Here is a 13,347-nt window from a genome sequence, read left to right as displayed (position 1 = left end):
CAAATCGCAAGACCCTGCTGGACATTAAGAACTTAAAAGTACTGCAGGTTACCCCACCAGCGAGTTGCTCAATGGTGAAAAAACTGAAGGACCAATCGTGCTGCCACATGTATCGGTGTGTGAAGGCAGTGTGCAGTCTAACAAGGAATGACCATCTTAAGTCATTTTTCTTGTGATCGCAGGACCCTGTTGGACACTGGTAATGTGGAATACTGCACGTCCGATTTACTGATTTACTAGCAGGCGGCGGGTAAGCTATGTGGCCTTGGTTGTAGCAAGGACTAGGTCTCAAGCCACAATGCCGCCCATTTACAGCCACCAGGAGAGGCATCAGGGTCAATGTTCTTTACCAAAGGCCATATTGTGCGGCATCCAAGCTGAAATCGGTGCTGCCCCGAGTGTTTGCTCAGCAGAAGACTAGCTATATTGTGCTTGATTGCATATGTTTGCAACATTCATGGACTCAAGGTCTTGGACTATATTTTGTGTAACTGTATTTTACTGATATCTTTTTATGTGCTTCCCATCTTACACATGCCTTATATTGTGTATGACTGTCAGCACTGTGTTTTGCACCTTAGCCCAGAGAAATGCTGTTTCATTTGGCTGTACTTATGAATGGCTGAATGACAATTAAACCCGAACATAAAAAGACTGGAACCACAGAGTAAAAGGACTGCGCTTATGTAGAGTGAGAGAAAAAAAATCAAATATTTAGGTACTTGGACAAATGGCGTTGGCCAAGCTGTTCATGGCTTAAATCACTCTCTCAAGTCTTGCAGTCTTATCAGATAAGGAACTGAGGAGCAGGGCCAGGAGGAAAGCAGTGAGTGCTACAGCTATGAGGAAACAAAAAAGTGAACCAAAGCAAAATCGTTGGAGTTACAAATGGTGTAAAGGCATAACTAAATCAAAGAGCGACTGAGGGATAAAAGAGATCACGGGATGCAAATAGAGGATTAATTAGCTACTCAACTCAATCACGTTGTTCCCATGAAGCATTGCATGTGCTCATGTTTAATTCCTGTTATCTATCATTCTGCTCTGCAAAACAAAGGGAGGTGCAGTCGGTGAATATCACAGCTGTTACATTGAACGTTAAGCGACAAACTGGAAGATATGTTGTTGAATACAAACTCACTAATCTTGTCTCTACAAATGAGATACCACTTGCATTGCAGCTAAATGCAATACCAGAGGCATCAACCTCTGCTACTATTTCACAAAGCTGGAGGCCTTCTATTAACTAATCCTCACTATTCACCATACTATTTTCCCACCACCACAATACTCCCAGGAATCTATTTCATTGAATTGAGGGTTGTTGTTGTAGTAACACACTGATTCTACACCTTTTTGAAATACTCCCCCAAATTTAATCACTCATTCCTTCAATCTCATGTCGTGCTCCCAATATTTTTTGTCATTATTTTACATCTACTTATGTCTCCCAGCTTGTTTATCTACTTCAGTGTATGCTTCCCAACACAGTGCAACATTTCCTCATATACACAATGCACAACACAAAGTACAACACCGACATTGAAACTCAATGTTACGCAATTACTACACTTCTCAATTAGTATATCCAAGTACTTAAATCAAATCACATTGCAAAAGATAAATCACATTAAGCAAAGCTATTTTGAAGTCAGACAAAACTGGTTTCCAAATTCTTAAAATAATCTCCAAAGCACAGTAGCGCCAACAGTGCAAATCAAAGTTTCACAATACATATTAAATGTATGACTTCAATTCCCTCTACTGTCTGTAAGGAGTTTATACGGTCCTCCTCCATGACCACCAAGGCTTGTTTCAGGTATTCCGGTTTCCTCAAACATTCCAAAGTAGTACAGGGTAATTAAGTTGTGGGCATGCTCTGTTAGAACTAGAAATATGGCAGCACTAGTAGGCTGCCCCCAGCACATCCTCAGAGAGTGGTGATTATTGATGCAAACAATGTATTTCACTGTATGTTGCAAAGTTTTGATGTACATGTACAAATACAGCTAATTGTTAATCTTTAATTTTTAAATTCAACACATCTTGATATCTGCCAAGTATTTGCGTACCTTTCAAGATATACTGTGCAATCCTTCATTTTAGAATTTCCTCCATTATAATCTTCTTTCCAATGAATCATAATCTAAAGCGAATTAGAACCTACCTCCTTCTTACAAATAAAAAGGTGAACAGATTTTCAGGCAAAAAAATTAATATTTAAGACATAAGTAAATAGCATGTAAACACAGATTTAAGGACCAAGTATTTAATTTCAATCTACTATCTAGTTTGATACCTGTCCCCTCCTCACACACCCTTCTCTACATCTTTAAAAAAAATAAATCTTTGAAATTTTCCTCCCATTTTGATGAAAATTCACAACTCCATCTTGCTTTTCACTCATTTTTGATTTTTTTATTATGGAAAAGGCACAATTAGCATTTTACTGCCATGAAAGTGCAGTTTTTCTGATGAAGGTACTCCCGCAAAGGAAATTTCAGTTTAGAGCAAGCCACAATGAAAGAAGCAGTGATATAGTGCCAAGTCAGGATGGAATGCTACTTGAGGGGAAACCTAGAAGAGGTATTTCCTACATGCCTGCTGCTCTTGACCATCTTGGCTTACATGTTGCTAGGTTTTGAAGGTATTGTTAGATTTGACCAAGTAACTGCAGCAATTTTATTTACACAATGCATACCGGCTGCCACAGAGTTCACTTTAGCTATCCTGATAGCAGGCCACTCCACACACAGGCAAAGGATACACACAGGATACACACTTCTTCATTATAGCTGGTGATTTCAACTAGGGCAACATCAAGAGTGGATTACTAAAATACTACCAGCAGTCTCTTATCCCACCAGGGACCCCAAACACCTTTAACTATTGCTACACAACCAAGGTACCAACTGTGCCCCCGACCCCACCCCTAACACTTTGGAAAACAGGTGGTGCTCCTTCACCCTGCATACAAAAAGAAGCTGCAACCCAAGGATACAGCACAGAAAATCATATAGGGCTGTCCTGAGGAACTAGATGAGTTTTTAATGCTACCGTGTAGAGTCAGTAGACTGGTCCATGTTCAAAGACTCAACCTAGATGATTATGCCATCACTATCATGGACTTACCAACATACATCAGCAAGTATGTTGAGGACTATGCACCAAACAGGTCAATCTCCCCACTGAAGTCCATGTCCTTGGCATTTAAATCAGGTGACTCTAAAATGACAGGGTATGCAACCAGCTCTCCCTAGCATGTTGCTGGCTAATGTGGTCACCGGAGAACCCAAGGGCAAGATTGCTGTATCAGAGGGATGTGTTCTGTTTCACTAACACTTGGCTCACCCCTGACTCTTCAGACACAACACTCCAGTCCGTAGAGTTCTCAATCCACCAGATGGACTGAACTGCAGCACTGGGAAAGGGAAGAGGTGGTGGGGTGTGCTTCATGATAAACTTATTGTGGTGCTCAGACAGTGGTCCTGTGTTAACTCTTGTAACACCTGACCTAGAACATCTAATGATTAAGAGTCAACTGGTCTACTTAACAAGAGCACTCTCTGCCATGATCCAACAGCAGTTTACATACTGGTGAAGGCAGAGGTCAACAAATACTCAATGTATTGAATATCATGATTAACAAACAAGAAACAGCCTTCACCTAACAACTTTCACACACCTGCCAGGAACTTCAATCAGGCTAGCTTGAAAAAAATCTTTGCTCAACTATCATCAGCATATCCCCTGCAGCACCAGACGACTTGACCATTGCTATAGTACCATCAAGAATGCCTACTGTCCCATTCCTAGACTGCATTTTGGGAAATCTGATCATCTGGCACACCTCCTCCTCCCGGTGTACAGGCAGAGCCTAAAAGGCAAGGCACCAGAAGCAAGGACAATGAAGTGTGGTCACAGGAGGCAAAGGAGTTCCTGCAGGATTGCTTTGAATTGGTGGACTGAGCCATGTTCAAGGACTCAGAGGACCTGAATGAACATGCCAGTTATCATGGACCTAAAAAGACATCTGTGGATGAGTGTGTCCCCATAAAATCATTCAGACGTGAGACCATCCTTTAGGAGGGTCAACCTGTGGAAAGCATCTGGCGAGTACTGAAGACGTGCTAATTAACTAGCTGGAATGTTTACTGAAATCTTCAAACTCTCACTTTGGCAGGCTGAGGTACCAACCCACTTCAAGCAGACTTCAATCATACCAGTACCAAAAAAAAAACATAGTAACCTGCCTCAATGGCTTTCATTCAACAGGCAAGGGTGCAACTAATGAAATTTAACTGAGATAAACTATGAATTAGATGTGTTTTTTTTTTAAATACAAGTGCAGTGAACATCAAGTTTGCAAACATCAAATTTCGTGATAGATAAATAGAAGGTTGTCCAGGGTAGAATCAAGGAGCTAACCCAGATCAACTGGGAAAGTAGACAAGGGCACAGCTTATGGAGTTTAACCCAGACAACCATGGGAGATTAGCCAGGCCAAAACATATGCAGCAAATGGCCAAGCTCAGGGAACACTGTTGAACAGGGAGACCATGGGCCTCTGAAACTGGCAACACAGGTCGACAGAATGGTGTAGAAGGCATACGGTTTGATTGCCTTCGTCAGCAAAGGCACTGAGTATATGAACTATGATTACTGGTTACCGTCATACCAAATCAGTTCAGCCACACAAACTACAGCGTGCAGTTCAAGATGTCATGCTGTGAGAAGGACATGATCGTTATAGGGTGCAAAAAAGATTTACAAAGATGTTGCCTAGACTAGGTTTGAGCTTTATTGAGATATTGTACAGGTTTGGACTGTTCCCCAAGTGTGGAGAAAGCTGGGGGGGGGGGGGTTAACTTAGAGAAGTTCAGAAAATTGTGAAGGGCATAGGTTGAATAGATAGTCACAGCTCTCCTCCTCTTCTCTTTCCCCAACCCACAGAGTCCAATGATTCTTGAATGCCCCCACTATCTCTACTGCTTTCAGAACCCTAGGGTGTAGTTCATTTGGTCTGGGTGATTTATGCACCTTTAAGTCTTTCAGCTTTTTGAGCACCTTCTCCCTGTAATAGCAACTGCACTGACTCCTTGTTCCTTACACCCTTCAACCTCTGGTACACTGCTAGTATCTTCCACAGAGAAGACTGATGCAAAATACTTTTAGTTCATCTGCCATCTTCTTGTCCCTCGTTATTATTTCTCCAACCTCTTTCTAGCAGCCCTATATCCACTTTCATCTCTCTTTTATATATACACACACACGCACGCATATACACACACTTAAAAAAGCTTTTTCTATCCAGCTTGACATTATTTGCTAGCTTGCTTTCATGTTTCATTTTTCTCTCTTATTGATTCTTTTAGTTGCTTTCTGTAAGTTTTTAAAAGCTTCCCAATCCTCTATCATCCTGCTAATTTTTGCTTTGTTTTATCTTCTCTCTTTTGCATTAGCTTTGAATTCCCTTGTCAGATACAGTGGTACTATTTTGCCATTTGAGTATTTCTTAGCTTTTGGAATACATCTATCCTGCACCTTCCTTATTTTTCCCAAAAGCTCAAGGTCTGCTGTCATCCCTGCCAGTATCTCATTCCAATTTACTTTGGCCAACTTTCTCTCATACCACTGAAATTTCCTTCATTCCACTGAAATAGTGATACCTCAGACTTTACTTTCTCCCTATCAAATTTCAAGTTGAACTCAATCATTTTGTGATCACTGTCTCCTGAAGGTTCCTAATCACCTCTAGTTCATTACATAACACCCAAATTAGTATAGCTGATCCTCTAGTCAGCTCAATGACAAACTGCTCTAAAAAAACCATCTCATAGGCATTCAACAAATTCACAGTCCTCAGATCCATTACCAACTTGATTTTCCCCAATCTACCTCCCATAACTATCACAATATTGCCCTTTTGACACACTTTTTCTATTTCCCCATTTGTATTCTTTAGTCCACATCCCAGCTACTGTTTGGAGGCCTGTATATAACTGCCATCAGGATCCTTTTACCCTTGCAGTTTCTTAACTCAGCCCACACAGATTCAACATTTTCTGATCCTATGTCACATCTTTCTAATGATTTGATGCCATTCTTTATCAGTAGAGCCACGCCACCCCCTCTGACTACCTTCCTATCCCTCCAATACAATGTGTAACGATGGACATTCAACTGCCAACTACAACCATCCTTCAGCCACGATTCAGTGATGGCCACAATATCATACTTCACAATCTGTAATAGTGCAGCAAGATCATCCACCTTATTTCTTATACTCTGTGCACTGAGATATAACACTTGGAGTACCGAGTTTGCTACCCTTTTTGATTCTGCATCCCTAATGCACTGATACTCACCTGCTGGCTGTAATTTTGTCCTATCATCTGCCTGCCCTTCCTGACAGTATGACTGCATGCTATCTTTGCTTTTTTACCATCCATCCTATCCCGAGCCCCTTAACTCAGATTCTTATTCTGCCAAATTAGTTTGAACCCTCTCCAACAGCTCTAACGAACCTGCCCGCGAGAATATTGGTCCCCCTCGGGATCAGGTGCAACCTGTCCCATTTGTACAGGTCATACCTCCTCCAGAAAAGATCCCAATGATCCAAAAACCTGAAGCCCTACCCACTGTACCAGATTCGCAACCATGCACTTATCTGCCAAATAATCCAGTTTCTACCCTCACTGGCATATGGTACAGGTAGCAATCCAGAAATTACTATCCTGGAGGTCCTGCTTCTCAGCTTTCTGCCAAGCTCTCCAAATTCTCTCTTCAGGACCTCTTTGCTTTTTCTTCCTATGTCACCAGTACTAATATGTACCAAGATATCTAGCTGCACACCTCATCCTCCAAAATGCTGTGGACACGACCCAAGGGGCCCCTGACCCTGGCACCTAGGACGGAACATCCTAGGTGTCCTGTCCACATCACAGGATCTCCTGTCTGTTCTTCTGACTATTAAGTCCTATATTACGACTGCTCCCCTCTTCTCCCTCTTTCCCTTCTGCATAATGGACCCATGCTCAGGTGCAATAACCTGGTCCCCGGTAATAAACAATAATAATGACTCATGTTTTAGCAAATTGAATATCTTCTTTCACTTGAATTACACTAGAAAAGAATATGGTATGTGTTAACTAATGCTAATATATTTTACTTTTCTGGGTCATCGTAAACCACTGTTTGACTGCAAGTTGTCTTTCTTTTCTACTTACCTATTCCTGTAAATATCAGGTGATTAGAGAGCAGAGCATTTATAGTCACCAAATCATTGAATAGTTTGGAATGACCAAAGTGATTCCAACCAGCACTGATCATACAATAATGGCAAGCTTACATAATCTGTCAATTAGTAGAAAGCTGTCAAATTTTCAAGAAAAAAATGCACATTAAGTAATCAGAGTAGTACAAGATCAAGAGTGACATAGAAAAAGTTCCACCATAAAGTATTCCACAGCAGCCCAGCAGGGAGGCCAAAAATGATCTAGTGGGCCAGTTGTGGCCCATGAGCAATAAATTATGCAAAAATATACAAATATTAACTGGACAAAATTCTATCCACCAACATCAATCTCCAGTAGGAACAAATAAGATCTACCTACAAAGATTGTCAATCATCTGGATGAGGGCCAAAATCAACATTTTATGCCAATATATATTCTGTCCCTTTAAAAAACTGTTTACCAAAAACCTGATGGATGCAATGTGCACAAGAGCTCAATACAGATTAATTGTTATACAGATTATTACTTATTAATTACATATTTTCTAAATACTTCACATCAGTCAGGTGTCCTACATCAGTCATGTGCAAGTGACTCAGACCTAACCAATTACTTGACATGGATTACCTTATAAACAAAACCCTGGTGTCTTGCACAAACGGGCATTTGTATTGTACTTCTTCTACAAACAACCTTCAAATGTATAGAAATAACATATAATCTACAAATAGGAGCCATTTATCAAATACTGAATGTGCTTAAATGCAAGTTTAAGAACATTCTTTTCTCGTACTAAAACATAACTGTTGCAACTATTATCTTAAGCTGTACTGAAGAGTCATGATGACTGGCGAATTTAACTCTTGCAAGTGTCTTTGCTAATGAAATAGTTTCCGTTGGCTCCAACGGGGGGCGGGGGGGAATGGAAATTAATGGACCAGCTGTTAGCACAAAAGCCAAACACCCCTCAGCGTACGGCTTCGGGCGGTGGTCAAAACATGGCAGCCTCGGTAGATTAATTTTATCCTTATGCAATCAAACTAATTCACCGAGTAAAATCGTGAAGCAGGTGAAGGTGACGTTAAAACTGAACAGCAGCTGCGTGCTCCGTGCCCACGACTGGAGCGTTCGCAAAGATGGACTAAGAGCAGCAGTGGCATTTGCCTCGGATTCGCCCCTCAAGAATAATTTTGAATCAGGCGGCGACGCCGCCGCTCGACTCCACGATGAACGCGGCTCAGGTCCGCTTACCTTCATTGGAAGAATCCATCCCTCCCTTGTTTCTTCACAAGCACGGGTAACGAAGGAAATGTGGGACTATTTCCAGCTAGACGCTCGATCTAGCGGGCCGACCCTGCAGCGCACTCGCCCTTCCTTGCCTCCTCCGCCCACCCGCTCCCTCCTGGGCTCGGCTCGGTTCAGCTCCCTTCAGCCCTACACCTCCACTCCGCCCCGCCCCCATCAACCGCTTTTTGCAACGACTGTCCGTTGCTTGTCCACGTCATCGGGCACGCTGAAACACGTGCTGGCTCCGCCGCCGGGAGCGCGCCGGGCCCGAGGTGCGCACTGCGCAGACGCACACGGGGACTGCGCTCGGGGTGCCGTGTCTGTCCGTCTGTGTGTTTGTGTGTGTGCTCGCGTCTTGATTCTTGAGCGTCGAGGCTTGACAAGCGGGGCAAATCGCCATCAGCGGTAAAAAAAAAATAATCCCGTTAAATTTTTATGTAATGAGTGATGCATGATAGATTAGGTCACGCATTTAAACCAAATGCTGTTACTGTCGAGTCCATTGATTGTCACTAATATGATTAGTAAATAAAATGCGTTTCTTCCAAAATTAAGATCATAAGATAGGTATAAAGGGAAAGATCATCCAACTCTTTTTAGCTACAGTAATTTTCTCAGAAAGATTATGCACTTCCCACATAATAACATTCAAGTATTCAGACCACTGCTTTGTTCATTTAGTGTTTTTCTAATTTGGGGATATGAACTTTTGACATCCATCTGGAATTCAACTTCTTCTCCAACTTGGAACAAACCCTGACCTGCATCACAAAGAGAGAGGAAAAAATGGTCCTCCATGGTGACCTCAGTGCTGGGGTTGGAAAAGGTGGAATGGTGTTTTGACCAAAATATTTTGGACTGAGCAACACACACACAATGCTGGAGGAGCTCTGCAGGTCAGGCAGCATCTTTGGAAATGAATAATCAGTCAACATTTCAGGCTGAGACCCTTCACCTTCATCAAATTAAACTGGGAAGCATATGCCCAATTCCCTAATCCACGCACTGCCTCCAACTGGATTATGTCAGTGTCTGAAGGGGAAAAGGAGTTTGTGGAGACCCTCCGAGAAGGATTCTTAGAACAGCTTGTACTGGAGCTTACCTGAGAGAACTCAATTCTAGATTTAGTGTTGTGCAATGAACCGGATTTGATCAGGGACCTCGAGGTAAAGGAGCCATTAGGAAGTAGTGACCATAATATGATAAGTTTTAATCTACAATTTGAGAGGGAAAAGGGAAACTCGGAAGTGTCAATATTACAGTTGAACAAAGGGAACTATGGTGCTATGAGGGAGGAGCTGGCCAAAGTTCAATGGAACAATACCCTAGCAGGGATGACAGTGGAACAGCAATCGCAGGTGTTTCTGGGAATAATGCGGAAGGTGCATGATCAGTTCATTCCAAAGAGGAAGAAAGATCCTAAGGGGCGTAAGGGGAGGCCGTGGCTGACAAGGGAAGAAATGGACAGTATAAAAATAAAAGAGAAGAAGTATAACATAGAAAAGATGGGTGGGAAGCCGGAGGATTGGGAAACTTTTAAAGAGCAACAGAAGGTAACTAAAAAGGCAATACGCGGAGAAAAAATGAGGTACGAAGGTAAACTAGCCAAGAATATAAAGTAGGATAGTAAAAGCTTCTTTAGGTATGTGAAATGGAAAAAAATAGTTAAGACCAAAATTGGGCCCTTGAAGACAGAAGCGGGTGAATTTATTATGGGGAACAAGGAAATGGCAGACGAGTTGAACAGGTACTTTGGATCTGTCTTCACTAGAGAAGACACAAACAATCTCCCAGATATAATAGTGGCCAAAGGACCTAGGGTAATGGTTGAAGTGAAGGAAATTTATGTTAGGCAGGAAATGGTGTTGGATAGACTGATGGGTCTGAAGGTTGATGTCCCCGGGACCTGATGGTCTGCATCCCAGGGTACTTAAGGAGGTGGCTTTACAAATCGCGGACGCATTGGTAATCATTTTCCAATGTTCTATAGATTCAGGATCAGTTCCTGTGGATTGGAGGGTGGCTAATGTTGTCTCTCTCTTTAAGAAGGGATGAAGAGAGAAAACAAGGAATTATAGACCGGTTTGCCTGACGTCGGTGGTGGGAAACATGCTGGAGTCAATTATAAAAGATGAAATTACGACACATCTGGATAGCAGTAACAGGATCGGTCCGAGTCAGCATGGACTTACGAAGGGGAAATCGTGCTTGACTAATCTTCTGGAATCTTTTGAGGATGTAACTATGAAAATGGACAAGGGAGAGCCAGTGGATATAGTGTACCTGGACTTTCAGAAAGCCTTTGATAAAGTCCCGCATAGGAGATTAGTGGGCAAAATAATGGCACATGGTATTGGGGACAGAGTACTGACATGGATTGAAAATTGGCTGGCTGACAGGAAACAAAGAGTAGCGATTAATGGGTCCCTTTCGGAATGGCAGGTGATGACCAGTGGGGTACATCAGGGTTCAATGCTGGGCCCACAGCTGTTTATAATATATATTAATGATTTAGATGAGGAAATTAAAGTAACATTAGCAAATTTGCCGACGACACAAAGCTGGGTGGCAGTGTGAAATGTGAGGAGGATGTTATGAGAATGCAGGGTGACTTAGACAGGCTGGGTGAGTGGGCAGATGCAGTTTAATGTGGATAAATGTGAGGTTATCCACTTTGGTGGTAAGAACAGGAAGGCAGATTATTATCTAAATGGAGTCAAGTTAGGAAAAGGGGAAGTACAACGAGATCTAGGTGTTCTTGTACATCAGTCACTGAAAGCAAGCATACAAGTACAGCAGGCAGTGAAGACAGCTAATGGCATGCTGGCCTTCATAACAAGGGGAATTGAGTATAAGAGCAAAGAGGTCCTTCTGCAGCTGTACAGGGCCCTGATGAGACCACACCTAGAGTACTATATGCAGTTTTGGTCTCCAAATTTGAGGAAGGACATTCTTGCTATTGAGGGAGTGCAGCGTAGGTTGACAAGGTTAATTCTCGGGATGGTGGGACTGTCATATGTCGAAAGATTGGTGCGACTGGGATTGTATACTCTGGAATTTAGAAGGCTGAGAGGGGATCTTATTGAAACATATAAGATTATTAAGGGATTGGACACTCTGGAGGCAGGAAGCATGTTCCTGCTGATGGCTAAGTCTAGAACAGAGGCCACAGTTTAAAAATAAGGGGTAGGCCATTTAGAACGGAGTTGAGGAAAAACTTTTTCACCCAGAGAGTGGTGGATATATGGAATGCTCTGCCCCAGAAGGCTGTGGAGGCCAAGTCTCTGGACGCTTTCAAGAAAGAGATGCGTAGAGCTCTTAAAGATAGCGGAATCAAAGGTTATGGGGATAAGCCAGGAACTGGATACTGATTGTGGATGATCAGAGTGAATGGCGGTGTTGGTTCGAAGGGCCGAATGGCCTACTCCTGCACCTATTGTCTATTGTCTATTGAAGACAGATTAGATTAGATTAAGAGGACATGCAGTCCTCTTTTATTGTCATTTAGTAATGCATGCATTAAGAAATGATACAATATTCCTCCGGTGTGATATCACAGAAACACAGGACAGACCAAGACTGAAAAACTAACAAAAACCACATAATTATAACATATAGTTACAACAGTGCAACGATACCATAACTTGATGAAGAACATACTGTGAGCATAGTAAAAAAGTTCAAAGTCTCTCGAAAGTCCCACATCTCACGCAGACAGGAGAAGGAAGAAAACTCTCCCCGCCATGCCTGACCACAATCCGACTCTGAGTCATCCGAAAATTTCGAACTCCGATCAGCCCTCCGACGCCGAGTACCGTGCACCTTCTATGCCGAAGACTTCGACCTCAGCCTCGGTCGCCAGCAGCAGGCAAAGCCAGGGATTTTGGGGCGTTCCCTCCGGAGATTCTCGATCACACAGTAGCAGCGGCAGCGAACCGGGCATTTCAGAAATTTCTCCAGATGTTTCTCTGTGCCTTCTCACATTTGTCTCCATCAAATCAGAATTGTGCACAGCGTCCTACTTACAAATACGATATCATTTCACCGGAGAGCTGCGCGCGCTGCGTCACATCGCCATCTTCTCCTCCTGCCTTGCATCTCCCCTGCCATGACAGGTTCCAGTGACTGCTCGATAGACCACCGCAAGAAATTCAATGTTAGAAGCATAGAAATATACAGCACATTACAGGCCCTACAGCCCACAATGTTGTGCCGACCATATAACCTACTGAAGATCGGGTAAGCAGAACATCTAGATAGTCCTGAAATCCAGCAAATTAGAACCTGTGAATAAACCTTCAGCTTCTCTCCAGAAAACATTAGGACTGGTTTGATGAAAATGCCAAGGAGGTGTAAGGCCATGTTAAGTGCAACCAAGAGGTCCTTAGATTGGAATTCCTACTGTGCGCCAAATGACAAGAGACAGTCCTACAGGCACCTGAAGGCCAAGGTTCGAAAGAAAACCCATAACCAAAGAAAAAGCTGATGGGTATGTGGTGCAGATTTTTCAGTGTCTTTAAGAATCTCCGTAACCCAGACACTGAAGATCCTCTCCCTTGAGAACTTAGAATAAAGGCAAAATTGTCAAGAAAAAAGTAGTCAGAACCCATTGAAAAGAACACCAAGGAGGTGCTCAAAAAGTTAAAAGTAAATTTAGTATTCAATTACATAAATGTCACCAAGTATTACCTTGAGATTCATTTTAAGCAGGCATTCACAGCAGAACAAAGAAATACAACAGAATAAGTGAAAAACTACACGCCCAGACTGACAAACAAGCAAAGTCAAAAAAAGGATATACTCTGCACATACAAAGGGTAAT

General features: G+C 42.5%; 1 protein-coding gene across 3 annotated transcripts in view; it reads right to left on the bottom strand.

The window, feature by feature from the left end:
• tpd52 (tumor protein D52) overlaps nt 1–8,710 on the bottom strand; it is a 199,163-nt gene extending 190,453 nt beyond the window's left edge. The window contains exon 1 of one of the 3 annotated variants that reach the window (XM_072253129.1): nt 8,490–8,710. In XM_072253129.1, the coding sequence (XP_072109230.1) occupies nt 8,490–8,508 (19 nt within the window). In that variant the 5' untranslated portion in view covers nt 8,509–8,710. The remainder of the gene's footprint in view (nt 1–8,489) is intronic. The other 2 variants (XM_072253120.1, XM_072253138.1) reach the window with 2 other exon arrangements.
• Nucleotides 8,711–13,347: the final 4,637 nt, after the last annotated feature.

The sequence above is a fragment of the Mobula birostris genome, chromosome 1, assembly GCF_030028105.1.
Source record: "Mobula birostris isolate sMobBir1 chromosome 1, sMobBir1.hap1, whole genome shotgun sequence".
In the NCBI taxonomy this organism is placed as follows: domain Eukaryota; kingdom Metazoa; phylum Chordata; class Chondrichthyes; order Myliobatiformes; family Myliobatidae; genus Mobula; species Mobula birostris.
Note: the sequence above shows the minus strand (reverse complement) of the source record. Positions and strands in the feature narration are given on the sequence as shown.